General features: G+C 38.9%; 1 protein-coding gene across 2 annotated transcripts in view; it reads right to left on the reverse strand.

Moving 5' to 3' along the window:
* Positions 1-17,337, reverse strand: part of TRIM66 (tripartite motif containing 66) — a 61,352-nt gene that overhangs the window by 16,539 nt on the left and 27,476 nt on the right. For both annotated transcript variants that reach the window (XR_011141363.1, XM_009684699.2), the window contains exons 10-15: positions 16,146-16,307; positions 5,963-6,232; positions 5,560-5,788; positions 2,633-2,693; positions 1,685-1,859; positions 554-858 (exon numbers count right to left, since the gene is read on the reverse strand). Coding sequence is in view for 1 of the 2 variants with exons in the window: in XM_009684699.2 (XP_009682994.2) it covers positions 554-858; positions 1,685-1,859; positions 2,633-2,693; positions 5,560-5,788; positions 5,963-6,232; positions 16,146-16,307 (1,202 nt within the window). In the remaining variant the exon portion in view is untranslated. The remainder of the gene's footprint in view (positions 1-553; positions 859-1,684; positions 1,860-2,632; positions 2,694-5,559; positions 5,789-5,962; positions 6,233-16,145; positions 16,308-17,337) is intronic.

Consider the following 17,337-nt stretch of genomic DNA (forward strand, 5'->3'; position numbering starts at 1 on the left):
ACCTATGTCCTAAACATTACCACAAATCCCCAATAATTCTAAATATTTCCTAAAAAGTGCGATCTTGCACATATTTAAGAGGAGAGGTCATCTAAAGCTTTATGTTTTGATGCATGAAGAAGAAATAAGTGGCTGGAAAAACTGAATAGGAGCTCACTGATCGCACTTGTTCTTATGCTAGTCTGTTCTTGCAGGGAAGGGCTGACCTTTATACTACAGATGTCATACGATCACTAGAATTTTATTGGTCTCAAGTAAGTTGAAAGGATGTTTTTAAAGCTCAGGTTTACACATCCTTTGTTTTACTGGCTGGCTAACTGCAGAAAGAGCACACATGGCTGGAAATATTTCTTGCTAATAATTCATCTAGTTCCTAGTATGTCAGACAGCTCCTCCCATTGTAAGAAAAATAAGGTGGGGAGGGGGAGAGAAGACAAGTGAGAGATGCAGTCATTATCCTTCTAAGATTGATGCATATATTTCTCAGGATATATTCTGCCCCAAAGCAGTAAGCAGAAACTGAGCACATTAGGGAAACGTCACATCTACTCACACTGGAAAGCTGAGCAGGGCTGGAACATGGCATGAGAGATGGAACACCTTGGGGCAGCGATCGCAGCACAACAGTTCTCCTCCGTTAAGGCACACGGCACAGAAATCCTCATTTTCCATTGGATTGACTTCCTGAGTAACTGGAGATTTCTTCATGAGGGAGATGCCATTGCTGAACTTCTGATCAACAGATGGAGTATCTGCTGCAGGAGAGAGTATCTGTCCTGCAGCCTGGGTAATGGATACTTCTCTGTCCTCCGAGTCCTTTTTGGATTTTGGTTCTTCATGTGGACTATCTTTATTTATCTTGAAAGGAGAAAAATTTGGAATCACAGCATCATCATTTTCACATCTAAGGATATAACAGTAGCGGTTATCTGCAGACAAAATGGTTTCTCTGCAGTGAACCCTGCTAGAGAGGGCACTGGAGTTCAGCAGTCTAGGCTCAGCTCAGTATCTACTGCTGCACGGCCAGGTGAGCTTGGTCAAGTCACTTCCTCCATATATCACAGCATAACAGCACTGTGAGACAGCTGTACAGGTTTCATATCACAGGAAATAGAAACAGGATAGTTGGCAATCATATTTGCTCTTTATGATAACTATATATTCTATTCAGCATCTCTGCCAAATGCAAGTTTTACAGGAAACAGTTTGAAACAAGGAGTACAGGGTTTGTTCCCACCTGAAACTCCTATTTCCTTCTGTGGAAAGAGGTTCATATTCAAGACTTTAGTAAAGTGTTAGAAGATTAAACTTAAAATAATCTATTACTCTAATATCTGGAATCAGTCGATTATTCAAAGAAACCTGAATACGCATTCAGGTCAGTTTTAAGCTACTTATCCTATATTTGTAACAAAACAGATGAACCAGGTTGTTTGTTAGAATACAATAACATTACAGCTATCCAGTCTCAAAAATGGGAAGTAACAGGGAGCTGCGCAGCTAACAAAAGCTGCAGCCTGTCCTTAAATTTGGATGTTACTTCAGCCCATCACAGAGCGTGTCCAAGGGTGAAACTAATCAACAGACTTGTTTAGAATATAATAACTGCTAGTAACTGCGGGTAGTAGAAGCCAGTGGGAAGAGGAGGAGAAAGCAAATACAGCCTCAAGCAAATTCTACTCACTTTTATTGCCATACTTGAAGACTGGGACCCACACTCAATTATCAGAAGGAAAGTGCCCTCCTGCTCACTCTCCTGTGGCTGCAGCTTAAACACTGGGAGATCCCCCGATTCTGATGCACATATCTTCAGGCGTTCAAGTCGCACGTAGGGGATCTTCAGCTCCTTAGAGCCAGCTCTACAATCAAAATGACACATGGTTAAAATCACTCATATTCTGCAAAATCCCCCCAACACGTCCAGTTTCAACGTTTTTCATATACTGTGTTTGTGCTCTTTTTCTTTTTTGTTAACTGTTACTCTGCAGGCTGCAGTACATGCTAAGTGTTGTAGAAGTTTTTCACATGCTTATGTTTTGAGAAATGGGAATGCAATCACTTTAATTTGATTGTGTGTGCAAACACATTACTAAATTCTGTCCTAAAAATTTGCCCTACGCTGTCCCTATATATTTTTGTTTTAATCATCTCAGTCCAAGTCAAGCTCAATACTTTTCAGTGCAGCTAGCTTCAAAAAGTAATACAGTACATCATTCAACTTTACTTTAAAATACTAGCAGAGCAACATCTGAAAACAAAATTTTATAAAAACTATTGAGGTAATTTTAATCCTGTTCTCATTATGTTAACCTACTCAGTATTTTTAATACCTCATTGTGGCTAAACAATTCCTAGTTTTTCAATGAGGTAAGTTTATAAATATTGATATGTTCTGGAAAATCACAGCAGAATAACAGAAATGCATGAACTTGCCACTTCTTTTAAACTGCTGTTTTCAAGTTTAAGAGAAGAGTTTACAACATTCAGAATTATTATCTACAAGGAATCTTGCACTGTTTCTAAAACAAATTTCCCATTAGCATTAAGTATGACAAATTTTCAAAATACGCGCATAACATTTTGCAGCCAGTGCTTCTGTATTAGAAAAAATAAAAAAGAAAGAGACTGTTACCTGACATTCTGATTGCTTTTCATACCCATTTCAAAATGTTCCTTTTCACAGTTATTGGAATCTGGAACAGAAGATAAGAAAATGAATAAAATATTTATAATATCAGAGTCAGATTAGGCTAGGAAGTACTTCAATATTCATGCACTTCTGACTGGTGTTTAATATGATATAAGTGAATTATGGAATCATCTCATCTATATGCATATATAAAATGTGTATGCTATTCCAGGATACAGTCTTTGTCTTTTTCTTTTAACCACAGTTCCTATCTTGAATGTGAGGCATCATTCCAAAACATTTTGTTGAAATGGTTACATTCCCATGGAATTCTGTATGTCCACAGACATACCACATTCATCCAAATACATGGAACTATATAAGTAAATCCTCTTTGCTATACAGCCATCATTCGAGAGTGACAGACCTACTGAGGTCTGAGCTGTCGAGGCTCAGGAAGTCTCCCCAGTGTCCTACCCACGCTAAGAAACTCCTTCCTTTTTTAGGAATTAGTTCACTGACGAGACAATAAAACAAATACCATGGCTTTGTGGAGACACAAGTGAAATGAAAAAACACTTTTTTAAAGAAAATTCTAGAAAAATCTCAGATCAGGGCTCCCTACCCCATGGCTTGAGAGCAAATGCTTCTGAGATAGCCTGCTGTTTTTTCTCAGACACAGGAAATACAATACTATGGAGACTGACACGGAAAGGTGTGTTTCATGTCACTCCCAACGCGTTATTCACTTGCTGTTGTTGCTCTGGTGAAGGCTGGTAGCCACGGACGTGGACAGAATTACTAAAAGGTGATGGCACAGTGAGCTGAAGGAGCAGCTCTCGTTGCATGCTGTCAAACCGCAGGATGTTTCAGTGGTGGTGGTGGTCGTAATATTAATCAGTATTTCCATCTCTGTTTGCAAGACAGAGTACCTATAACATTTGTTGATGTCACCAAACCAGAGGGGTTGCAAACACTTCAGAGAATGTTTACAGTTTGAAAATGATCTTAATACATTGGTGAAAAAAAATCTCCAAAATCAGTAAAACTTTGTTAGACAACTTATAGAACAATGCTTATGAAGAAAAGATCAGATGCACAAAAATTACCAAGGAAAATAACTGACTAGAAGAGTTATGCCAAGTAGGAACTGAGAGTTAAGTAGCCATTCACTACATATGAGTCAACAATGCAATGCTGCTGCTGCAAAACAGACAAACACCATCCTGCAGTATATTGCCAATAGTGAGGAATGTAAAAAAGGAAGTTGATACTCGGCTTGGCACCCTGGAGCCCTGAGGTACAACACTGTTTGGTTTTTGGGCAACACTCCTTACTTACAGAGAACTCAGAATACATACAGCAGGGGGCATTAAAAAAAACTAACCCATGAGGAAAGACTGAAATCATCAGACTTTTTAGCCAAGGAAAGATTGAGGGAGGTGACAACACAAGCCACCATAAGAAAGAAAGAAGCTGTAAGAGACAAAATGATGAAATTATGCACAATTTTTTACCACATCCCTTGGGGTTAGGATAAGAAGTATTTTGCTGTAAATTAAGCTGAAAGGTTTAGATTAGATATTAGAAAAGAATGAGTCACTGGGGAGATATACCAGGAGTAGCGTATTTAGGGAGCACAGCACTGCTGAAGCTAGTAAGTCCTACCGAGAGCCATTAGCAAAGATATGTTGTTTTTGCAGCAGAGTTAATATCTCTCACTGGTACACACAGCTCGCCATGGTTGCATCATCTCAGATCTCCTTGCTGTGCTCTGTTGCACAGTCAGAGCAGGACTGCAGTCGTTCACTAATGGTCCTTCTTTACAAAAAGGGAGCAGCATTGCATTTGAGACTCTTGCCTTTCCATCCTCTTGCACAACAGGATTAATGCTTTGAATGGAGCGACTCTGTAGCACCTGTTACGGACCGCCTGACTCCATGCCAGGGCTGCCTTCTGTGTGTAGTGTCACACAATCCAAACCACATACTACAAAGCTGCTCCCTTCAAGGAGACTTAGCCTGTCTGAGGCACAGCTAATTCAGCACTCTTTTTAGGGGTACTGCTGATGCTTACTACTCACACAAATGATCTTGCCATAATTGTCACAATTTGGCTTAGTACACATAAGAGAAGACAAATACATTTCCTTGGCTCACTGAGCTGGGCCTTCTTTGTACTAATTAGAATTTTCTGAATATAAACACAGCACAGAGATAGAAATATTAATTCATCTTTTACAGAGAAAAGCAGCCAAATATTGGCATAAGTCAACAGCTTGATCCTGCAATCCCTTGCTTGCATGAATAGTCCCATTGACTTTTAGAGTTTTCAGGAATGAGGCTTTATAGTGTAGCACAAGGATGCTGGCAATTTGCCCACGAAGAGAGTTAAGTAAGGTCTAATTTTCCATTAAGACTGAAGAAATAGGCCTTGGCTGAAGGGAATGTTCCACAGCAGACAGAGCCAAGCAGAGGCACATACTGTGCAATACATTAACCTAACAAAAATTTGCTACGCTACTGATGTGAAGGACTTAGCAGAAGGCACATTATATTTTGGAAGCAATTTTTTTTTTTTTTAAGTGAATTTGGATTCTTCAAACCAGCTCTTCAATAGTAATAACTGCAGGTATCATTAGCCAGAGTGCTTCTAAGAGAACGAATACTTCAGGCACTTCACACAGACAAGCTAGTTTCTGGTTCAGAGATGAAGGATGTTACAAATTCAAGGCATATCATTTCCATTATTTTCCTCCACAAATGAGATCCAACACTTTTTCCATTGGATTAAGTACGTGATAATATTTGAAGCTTGCTAGAAAAGCAAACTTATGTAAGTACCTTAATAAGCACACTGCTTTGCAATGCTTGCAATGTAAACTGCTAAGCCCAACCTCAAACCTAAAGAAATAACAAAAAGCCTGGTACCTTCTTCATTTCTAAGTTGTCTCACTCTGGCGTTCAGGGGCAGGCAAGAAGTATTGCAGAGCAGTTCAGAAGGAGAAGCACAATGCTGAGATTTTTTTACCGAAAGATTGATAGGTTCTTCCAGCACTTTTTGCACAGAAAGAGTGAATTCGTTTACAACATCTTGCCCAGCTGTAGCCAAGTTGTTTTCTAGAAGATGATCCACAGTATTGAAATCTTCATTTTCCAGCTTCAGGGGAAAACAGACAAGTTTTATTATTCATTTCTACCTTAAGAAAATAATTTGTAATCAGAGCTCAAAGGCCAGTAGAGGAGTAACACTTTACTTAGCTGACTGACTTTAAAACAGTGCTATCACTGAAAGTTGAATTCACAGCAGTAAACGAGTTCTGGCAAGTCTTACCTTGCATTTAGCATTGCCCTGGAGCGTATCACCTGGTGCGATGCTGGCAGTTGCTCCAGGGCTCGGGTCACCTGGAGCTCTGCCCAAGGCCAAACTGTAGCTGGGCACCCACACTGGTGGTGTATTACAGTCACGAAGGGTGTTCTCGGATGGGCTGAGTGTTACAGCAGCTGCACCTTGCATCTGTGGATCGGCTGACCTAGATAATCTTGAAGGTAATTCCATTTCTAAACCTTCTGAAAAGTCCACAGTGTTTAATGACGATGAACGCTGGGGGAAAAAAAAAAAGCTAATCAGCTTTTATGCAGCAAAACGCTGCTGTTACTTCTAGAATGCACAAGATGCTGCATTAATAAAGTAGTTGTGTCAATGCCTTGAAAGTATCTATTGTAATCTCATACCATCTACCGAAAGCTTTACAGTTTCCACCATTAAAGCTGAAAACTGGAAAAGGAGATGCCTAGGTTTCTCTTCTGAGAATGGAATCGTCTTTTCCTTGATCACTCCAAGGGATCTTGATTTTTAATTCCTTACAGTGAACAGGAAGTCTAAGCATGTAGAATATTGTACTAAATCTATCCTTAATATAAACCCTACTAGCATCAGTTAAGTTATTCCAAAGGAGAAACAAAATTCAGATCTGACGTAAGTGGACGAAACCGTCATTACTTTAACGATGCTGAATACTTTATGCTACTTAATGAGTCTGCCCCATTAAAACTTAAGGCACTTGCCCTTTAAAATACGACAGTGTAAATGCAAACACATCTCGGGTACTAATAAAGAAAGGATGCTCCTGTCTTATTTCCAAAGAAAGGGAATTGCTGATTTACCGAAGTCTGAAATAATAACGTTAGCAATATGCATTTCCTACTGTCTCATGATTTGGCACTGTCAAAACACAGAAATATTATTATGCAAAACAAAGCAAATCCAACCATCTAGGTGACTTCCTTAAGTTGCTTTACATCCAGGCATGTGTGACACATCTGAAATCAGGACTATCAAATCATGCCAACATGAGCCAAATATAAGCAGCCTTAAGAAGTATGTAGATCTGTGTCATTTGAATATGTAATTTTCCATTTACTTTATCATAGTTCATTGGTGTTCCATTACCCTTGATAATTCACTGAATAAATCCTTTTCGCTTGATTACAATACAGTAAGTAGTACTCATTATAATATAAATCCAGATGAAAAGAAATGTGTTGATTGCATCTGAATTGGAGTTTAATTTCATTGTTGCATAATTTTTTTCTGTTTCGTATTCATAATTGGTCTGTGACTTTTAAGTGAACAGAAAGGACCTATGCTGTAGATTTAATTGGTGTTTTTCCTCAACTATTACTCTATTGTGGATTTTGACAACTTTTTCCATCTTAATCAGGCAGTGGCAAAGAACAGTAGTCTAGATTCAGCTGTCAGTTGAGCCTGTGTAAATCCTATATAATGCCAGAGGAGTCGGTCTCGAATTCCTCTGCTTACAATGCATATCACCTATGTGCTAAGAGTATACTCTGCCCACAGACAAATTACATCCTCAGATGGAAATTAAATTTCCATTTCCTTACTTTGTAATAGACCCTAGAGCAGGAGTTTTGCCTGAACAGCGATTACTGATCCAGGAACACATTCAGTGAGAGAAAATAGCCTGCATCAGAGACAGAAAGAGGTCAGCCCATCTGCAGCATCGGGGAAGATTTGCACCATTCTACCATAGGGTGTTCTGTTAAGGCTGTTTTAAACAGTCCTTTCAATGCAGAAGGAACACCAAATAGCATTGGGTCCCTGCAGCCAACGTATAGGCCTTTTTCCTCCCCTTGAGGCTACTTGTCCCTGAATCTAAGCTGTCTAGGCTATAAATATGTCTTGGAACTAGCTGGAACCAGTTAAACAAGTCTTCTTCCTACCTTACTTTTGAGTTGAAAACTAGAACACAGCAAATGAGGAAATGCATTGATGGAGACACCATTTTCCATATACTCCTTCTGACAGAGCAATCCTGGGACTGCTTAAGTTTCAAACCAAAGGAATATATGTAGAGCAGAGAGAAACGAATCCAGCCTTCATGGTCACAGCCTAAAGACAACCATAAAGATCAGAAATATTTACTTGCTGTAATAATTTGCTTGTGACAGATCCTGCACATGCAGTGACAAACGTGGCAGTAAGAATGCCCTGCTGAGTAGGCATTTTCCTTTTCATTCCATCACTCCTTTTCTTCACGTGCCTTTTTCAGATGATAAAATAAGCTATGTGAATTGTTCTTGTATCACTTAACAGAAAACCAAACAAATAAGCAGCAGGATTCCTGCTTGAACTGAACAGATGGACTACAATCAGCCTTCCCTTTTCCTCTTACTTCAAAGTCCACTGTAAGCATTAAGTCTCTGTGAGGTAGGCAAATATTTATTTAACCAGATTCTCAAAAGTGTGAAGCATCCCGAATTCTTATCTGAGTCAATAGGAACTACCTAAAGCTGTGCTCCACTGGAAATGGGCATGCTGAGGCACACACACAGTAAGTACATCACCCAAAGCTGCATAGCAAGTTAACAGGAGACCTTATGGCTATTCTCTTCTAATCACTACATGCATCTTCCTTTACTCATATTACAAGAGTGTGCCATCACCTACCACATATTGAGGTCTGACCCTGCAAAGACCCATCTATGTGTAACTGTATACACTGTGAACGAAACGCTAGCCCTACCAAGACAATCGTAGGACTACCATAGGCTTCAGTGAGCCAAGTTTAGTTACTGTAAGTAATCACTGGGACTACTCCTACTGCAGGAGAGAAATAAACATATGCATGAGACCTTGCTATAACTGATATTTTTAGACAGGTAAAATTATATTACATCATACGGCTATATCTCTTTTACTCTTCTAGCTAAAGTTAGTTTCTTAAGAGATCTTTTCAGATTATATAAGCCAATATAAAACCTTACTCTTATTAAAAAGGAAAAAGAATAATGAGGCCATCAAACTGCCATCTGTCTTTCCCCTGGGGCAAAAGTTAATTTTGTGGTTATTTTAATGATGAAGCAACATTATGATCTTTCAGTGCAAAATATTAAAACTCACAGTTAAGAACAGACACATTCCATTCTGATCCATGAAGCTGCTGTCAAGTGTGAAGAGAACAATGCACTGGGAACAAGGCTCATTAATAGCCTATTAATTCACTCCTTAAAATAATCATTTCTTTTGCCATTAGCAAAAATTTCTCTTTTCCCTTGACAGTTCAGCTAGTGTTTGAAAATGGGATGCCTTTAAAGAATTGATCTCCGTTTTATAAAAGCTCTACTGCTCTTACATTGCACCCTTTGAACAACAACAAGCATTAATTATGCTCTTGGGTAGAGGATGGCTTCAGTTGCTGGTTAATTTTGAAACTTTTGACATTTTAATGTACAGCATGGCACATCCAACTACATCTGCGTCATTGCAAATGGAATTCTCTTTGTCTCATAATTAATTTTGTTCTGATGATCTTTATAATATAATGGCAGTATCATCACCACCCCAAAAATGCCTTCTACCACAAATTTCATAGCTATGGTAGTGAAAGGTAAGAATAAAGAACATGCAAAGTGCCTTCAAAGAACAAAAAATAAACACATTGTTCAGTTCAAGTATTTCTTCGACCACTGTTGCATTCAAAAAGGTCCAGTGTAAACATGCAGCACTAAAACAGAATAATTCTGAGAAACAAATACTTACCTTGAAACACTGGGATTAGGATTTGTTAGGATTGTTTTGGCCAAGTCTCAAGGCTGTTGACACTAAGTGTCACAGAAAAAGAAAACTAAGACTAGGAACCGCCAATTCTCTTTGCTATAAGAGAAATAACGCACTGCAAATGGTTGCAGAGTAATGAACGGCTGCTATTAAGTGGAGCAATCCCCCTGGCAGCTCATTATGCTAGGAGGTTAAACAAATGTACTACTCCAATCCAGTTGTTTAACTCACCACACACAGCAGCACTGATAACACACTCTACAAACGCTTTCTATGTGTTATTTCTCAATTTCAGAACAGAATCCAAATGATTTCCTTTTCATTTTTATAAAAAAAGAATCCAAATCTTCCTTAACATTTGTCTGAATAAACTGGAGCTGGCTTAAAGCTGAAGCAAGAGCCTGTATGGAGCAAGCAGCATCATGTTTTATTTATCCTCTTTTCCAGGTCAAAGCAAAAGGTTTTGTTAAATTAACATTCTAGGAAACGTACCTAATTGCATTAAGCATGAACAGATTTGGGCTGTAAGCAGCCCGATTCTTTGAAGTCAAAAAAGACTCTGATACTATAGGAATTTGCAGGACCCTAAATTCCAGGCTCTTATCACCATTTCCTCCACCGTTAACCCTGCTAAAATTAATAAAAATCACCCTCCCCCCACCCCAAGATTCAGAGTCCTAAGTCAGTATTAAATTGTTGTTCTTAACCACTAAACAACGACAACACGTTCAATGCAATACTAACAGAAATGGAAACCTATCCCTTGCCCACAAGCCCCCTATTCTTCCATAAATTTTGCACTGCTTTTGAAGGAAAAAAAAATACTGCTACGTAAGCACTTGATGCTAAGATGGAAGAGTTGTCATTATTAAAGCTTAGGACAAATGTGAAGTATTGGGGCAAAATACCCAACGGTGCCATCTACAGCAGACTGAAATCTACTGTTCTCTCTCCTCATCACGAGCTGAAGGTGGCCTTCAAATGCCAGAATTAGAGAAGTTCATACTCATTATGTCTCAGGAGAAGTAAAGAGGTTCCACCGTGAACTGTCAAGGTGTTAGCCTTACATGGGACACCATCATTGCATGTAACTGGAATAAAACAGATGCATGTCTCAGAACGCACTGAGGAGCACTCCTTGGACGGCATGGAATATCTTCTAGGATTTCCCTGTTTCAGGTATTCTGTGGTGCCCGAGAGACCAACACAGAGCTGTTTAAATAAGTAAGAAGTCATGACTTACTGAGAACCAAACCAAAACAATACAATACAGAAATCATTACAGCACTACATACATTTTCAGCATGCTCGACCCTTACTTACTAGTTCTGGTCACCCTGTCTCAGAAAGGATATATTAAGACTAGAAAATAGGTCCAGGGGTATAAGGAACCAAAGCACAGAATGGCTTCCATGCAGAAAGGCACTGAAAAGACTAGCAATCACTTTGCAGCCTCGAAAGGAAATATTTGAGAGAAAATTCATTACAGACCTCTAAAATCACAGATGTTATGGAGATAGTGGATAGGGAATGATTATTCGCTGTTTTCCTAACACAGAAACTAGAAGCTGTCCTATTGAATTATCAGGCAAAAGATTTAAAATAATCAAGCAGAAGAACTTCACAATTCACGATGCTGAGGAGACCAACAGTATAAACATGGACTCAAAAAAGGGATTTAAAAAATTCACAGATGAGGGATCTATGAAGGGCTGCAAAACACAATGGTCTGAGTACAACCTTCAGCTCAGGAAGTCTATAAAGTGCTGGTTTCCAGAAGCTGGGGTAACATACCAGTAAAGGATCAGTTAGCATTTACTTGTTTCTTTTACCAGTCCCTAAGTATCTGCTATTGGCTACAGCTATATATGATCAAATATAGCTCCTCAATCATGTTCCATAATGATTTACTAATACAATGCATGGCATATTCAGATATTTGTTTTCAATAAGAGGGTTTTTTTTTTTTTTTTTTTTTTTTTTTTTTTAAGATGAGTGGAGATGGCATGGAGCATACCACAGTCCAGGGCCTGATCCAAAAGCTGGACGAGCCAAGGAATCCTCTCTCCCAGAAACAAAGGCTTAGCTCCAAAGTAATGAAAGGACTGTACTTAGTCTGAGGAGGAGAGGTCCTACAGCAACGGCAAAGCCTGTTGCTGTCGTACCTGAGGCTTAAACTATAAATTTGTCCTACTGAAGTACAGTAATTATGACATTGCTCCAAATGCTAGGTACAACCTTTAGACCTGTTGCTCATCACAGCCATAAATGACAACTAGGTACATGCAAGCAAAACAAGGACTACATGCCCTTTATTACCTCTAAAAACACAATTAGGCCAAAAATATCTTATTATTCTTGCTTCTGCTCAAGAATAGATGACCTCTCCAGTCCTATGTGCAAATTACTAACTTAATAGCATACTATGCAAAAGCAATAGGAACACCATATCATTCCAGAAGGCTGGTAACCCTCCCCACAAAAATTTTAATCTAATTGAGTACTCATTCCTTCACACTGCAACATAGCAATTCAATGGCTTGTGTAAAATCTGTTTGCTAGAGCTTGGTAAAATTCCTCGAAAGACAAAAGCCAGTATTACAAGAGTTAGCCTGAGATTATTTCTGTGTCTTGTTGGCATTCTCACTAGAGAGATCAGGTATTCAGCAGGCATGGAGAGAGAATAGCTCTTTCAATCAAAGTAGGTGTTCCAGCTAGGTGAAAAGTGAGGTATGCTGATCGGAAAGCATGAGGAGACAGTTATGCTCATTTTGCAGACAGACAAGATAATTACATTTTTAGTGCTACAATCTTAAAAGGTGCTAATCAAGCCCCAAATTATGCTATGTGCAATACTTCAGATTTACATCTCAATGGTCTACGTATAGAAATATTTCTTCTGCATAAACTCAATTCACAGAGAAAGACCAGTTAGATGTACACAAGGAAGACAGAAAGGCTGACAAAACATTATCACTAAAGTTCCCAAAAGAGTGAAATAAAGGAAAACAAGCCCACACGTAACTTAAGTTATAAGTTCAAAGACTATACTATACCTGTGCATACAGAGCTGGTGGACATAGAAATATGGCATCTAAGCTATCGCTTTCTTAAAGCCCAGGGTAGTTCCTATCTGATTGACACTGGCTAGAAATCCCTAATTTATACCACTAGAAAGCCAAAATTCTGTCTGCGCAGTGAAGCTAGATTTAATTTTTGTTCTGACAGATGGTGAAATACAAGCCTTGAAGACATTTTGCAAGTGTTTGAGGTGTTTCATCACTACTTCTCTACTTTTATTTACCAATAACCAGCTTTAAAGATGCTAGATAGAGAACAGCACTCACTAACTCTGACACATGTTCTTTGAACTTGAATGCACTCCAGACGTACGAATACCTAACATCGTGGTGTAACGGCTGCACTAGCACTTGTTTGGAAAGCTCTGAATAACGTGTGGTTTCACCATTTATGAGCAATGTAGTGATCCCAATAGCATCTGTTCTATATCGTTTTACACACACACACACACACACATATATATATATAGGATAATATTTGTAAAATTAATCTAGTTATCAGTCAACAATATTAAGTGCACATCATAAACATGTTTTGAAATTAAAACACAAATGTTTAATGACATAAATAGTCAAGGTTTACAAAAAAAGAAACCACTGGGCTAATAGTAACTGCAGTGGATTTTTTTTTTTTTTTGACAGATCTTGGCAAATATATATCTAAACAGTTAAGTTTGAGTTTTGCTGCATCCTGGTTCACACTGCTGCTTCTTTAACGAAGGAATCTCAATAGGCAGAGAACTACCTACTCCACTAGGAGTGCTGCACATAAGGAAGGGTGTCAGAGTCTAGCAGAACTACAAAACATGTCTTAGAAGTCTAACAGCCGTAATTGTCTAAAAGGCAGAATACAATTCCTCTTCTAGTAGAAAAAAGTTTATTTTGCCATTTTCTCTATCATGCTTTCTGGAGTATTTTAGACTTCTGCACAGTTCTTCATCACATTTTGTGATGTCCTTCAAGAACTTTTATGACAGAGATGAAGTGTTCTGAAGTTTTGGGCCCAGTCTCTTCTCCGTGGTGCCCAGTGAGAGGACAAGAGGCAACGGGCACAAAGTGAAACACAGGAAGTTCCACTTGAACACGAGGAAAAACTTCTTTCCAGTGAGGGTAACTGAGCACTGGAGCAGGTTGCCCAGAGAAGTTGTAGAACATCTCCTGAACATCTCCTTCCTTGGAGATGTTCAGAAGCCATCTGAACATGATCCTGGGCAATGTGCTCTAGGTGACCCTCCTTGAGCAGGGGGGTTGGACTAGATGATCTCCAGGTCCCTTCCAACCTCGACCATTCTGTGATTCTGTGATTACAGAAATGTTTATCTGGAGATGAGTGCAGGAATGTTTAAATAATCAGGTGAAACACATGAGAATGAATAGATGCATCCCTTTCTTCTTATATTAGAATTGGTCTCCTGTTCAAAGCTCAAATTAGTCTCATTGCCAACAAAAGAAGTCATACACCTTTAAACATGAAGGGTATTTGCAGGGTTTCCTTAATGTGCCATTTCCTTTAATCATTCCTAATAAGCTTTTGCCTTCATTATATTAAGACTTCATCCCAAACAGGCCGTTTACAAGAGACAAAAATGGGCAAAGATAGTGTGCTGTAGCTGCTGAGTGTTCCCATTTCTTCCAGAGCTACCAGGAAAACAGTGAAAGGTGTAGAGATCTATGCTTTCTGCACAAGAGCATAGAATTCTTAGCACCTACAGGGAATTTTTCCTCTTTTTTCCTAGGAGTATCCTCCTCCTGCCTTCTTCTCAATTTGTTTGGCAAAGAATCAGCCTTTCTTCTTTTTTCCTTTTTTTCCTTCCCCCTCCTTTCCCCATCACATTACGCTAGTTTTTCTCTTGCATACCTGTTTGTTTTCTTCCCTCTTTCTGACTTTTCTAATTTTAGTTCTTGAGAGAAACCTTCCTTTGTGGGTCCAGAAGACAAGGGCGACTTCTTCAACACACATCTTGAAAGAGTCTCTGAAAGCTTGGTTAGCTTTCCCTTTTTTTTCCCCCATAAATAACTTTGGGGGCATGACTATGTTGCAAGAAAAGTACACGCCTAGGTTCATGTTCTTGCCCAGATCTTAAATGCATATCTCAGAGATTTTTAGTTATTTCCTAAAGTAAACATAGCCCAATCTTGAATTTGCACAGCTTTCCTCAGTAGTGTACTCCATCAGACGTCCAGGAAGATCTGCTTTCACATGTGAAAATTCAGATCCAAGGAGGGTCAAATCCCAGAACGTTGTGATCCCACCAGCCTGATGCAGAAATTCTATCACATCTATGGGTTTAACAATTGCAGATTTCACCGTAGCTTCCCAAAGCGGTTTGCGTGTTTCTTCCAAATCCTCAGTAATCACCTTTCCATGTCTCTACAATTCCCAAAAGTATCTCCAGTAACTCTAAGTTAGTGTTGCATCATAAATATATCAGGTCAAAGATAGGAATGAATGCAGGATAAAATAACTTTTTGGGGGCAATAAGGGAAAGACAAGTTCTTCTGCAATCCTCCACACACAAACTCCAGGAAAGAAACATCCATGAAAGACTTCTGCATAGTAGAAGATAGCCTGAGACCACATCCACAAACATAGCCATGCACAGAAGTACCACACAGATGTGAGCAATCAGGATGTAAAATGCTGTTTGGAGTGTTTTAAACAAATCGTATGGAGAGATAAAAGGCAGTTTGCCTGCCTCAAGTGCACAGGTGGTATCCAAAGCCAGCAAGTATTTATTCACTAATATGAGCTCTCCTGTCTTTGTTTATGTGGCTTCTCTAATAGTCAGGGGCTCCCACTAGGTAGAAAATCAAAGTTTGGCTCTGTTACATGCAGAAACATTCTACAGATACAAAAACCTATCATTTTCTGCTTAAGGAAAAGGCTCCATAACAGACAATTGTATCTCTTTCAGACACCACATCTTCAGTAACAATTAGCGTTATTTCCAGTGCAACTATTTTGAAGGATGCTTGTCATGCCTGATATCATCAGAATCCCTGATGTACTCTTTTTAAAATACAACAGATACAGACTGGACTGAATTTACTCAGTGAAGAAAGAGATGTTGTATTTATATACCAGTACACACTTTACAATCACGTCAGCCAGACTTAGGCTGACACTACTAGCTTATAGAACAGTGTCAATCCTGGCTACAGGCCAGTGTATAGTAGCATTACTGGAGGGACACAAACGAGGTTAAGCTATCTAAGATTTACAAGCCATTTTGTCAGCTTTTAATGTATTTTAATTTTCTCAATTTGAATGCAAATTCTAATGTGGTATTACATTCAGTATTATGAAATCATGTTTTCTCTTTAAAATATTCATTTTTAAAAGTTCTTTATACCTTTCTCACTGGATGAAAAGCTGATTGTTGCAATATGCTCTCAGAAGAGTGACTGCTGACACTGGATCCTTCATCCAGTGACTGTGACAGGGAGGGACTATCACTTCTGTCAGGAGGAACTGCAGCCTTCTGAACATCTAGTTCAACAGAACTCTCACAGATCTACAAATAAAGATTAAGAATTAGCATTTTCAAAATCTCAGAAAGTAAAATAGTAGCAAAATCACATCAATTCACAGCATATATAATATGACAACAGTGAAAAGACTCTAAAGCAACAGAGGTATTCAGAGTAACTAATTAGAGAGAGAAACAGATATAGAAAGACATTTCTCTGAAACACTTCACGGAAAAAATCCATAACAAAGCTGTTGAAATGGATAGCTATTCCAGAAGTGTTCTATCTGCCCCTATGCTTAAACTACTTTGAGAGCTATTCAAGGTGGGAACTCCACAGGATTTGCACAACGGAAAATCCCAACCACCTTTCTTCCAATCTGCCAGAGTCCCCACTGTGCTCTGAATGAGCTGCAAAGCTACTTTATTGTACCACTTTATCTGCTTCAGAGAGTTTGGATGCCCACCACCAGGCATTGTCCCTTATTCAAATAGCAGAATTCTATCTAACACAGGAAGAAGGGAGAAATTCGCCTTTCTGACAAAACTCTTAAACACTACAGCAACTATAACGGCAAAAAAACCCAGAAAACATTAAAGGACATGATGCAATAGCAAGAGCAGTTACTGGTAGAACAGTAAATAACTCTCAGATTGAAAAACTGTGTTCCTCCACTCTCTTTCCACTGCTCAGCCGGAGTCAAAAAGGTACCTCTGAGTCAAAAAGGACTCAGGGCTGGAAGCTTCCAGTAAAAAAAGTAGTGTTGAGATGGAGAGTGAAGCTACTGCAGTGCGTAACCTAAATCAAATGACTCCCCTCTGTTCCCTTAACTTCTGTGGAAGTGCCACATAACAAATAAGATGACTTAACACATGGAACAAAGAACAATTCTGTGGCTAGGACACTGGACCAGGATTCAAAAGATGTGGTTTATTCCTTCTTTGCTGTAAAACTAAAGTCAGTCGTTCTATTTATCTGTCCTTTAATCACCTATCCATAAAAGAGCGATAATGCTTTTATTCTCCCACTTTCTGCTTGCCTTGTCTATTTAGACAGTCAGATCTTTGGAATACA

The sequence above is a fragment of the Struthio camelus genome, chromosome 5 (assembly GCF_040807025.1).
Source record: "Struthio camelus isolate bStrCam1 chromosome 5, bStrCam1.hap1, whole genome shotgun sequence".
Classification (NCBI taxonomy): Eukaryota; Metazoa; Chordata; class Aves; order Struthioniformes; family Struthionidae; genus Struthio; species Struthio camelus.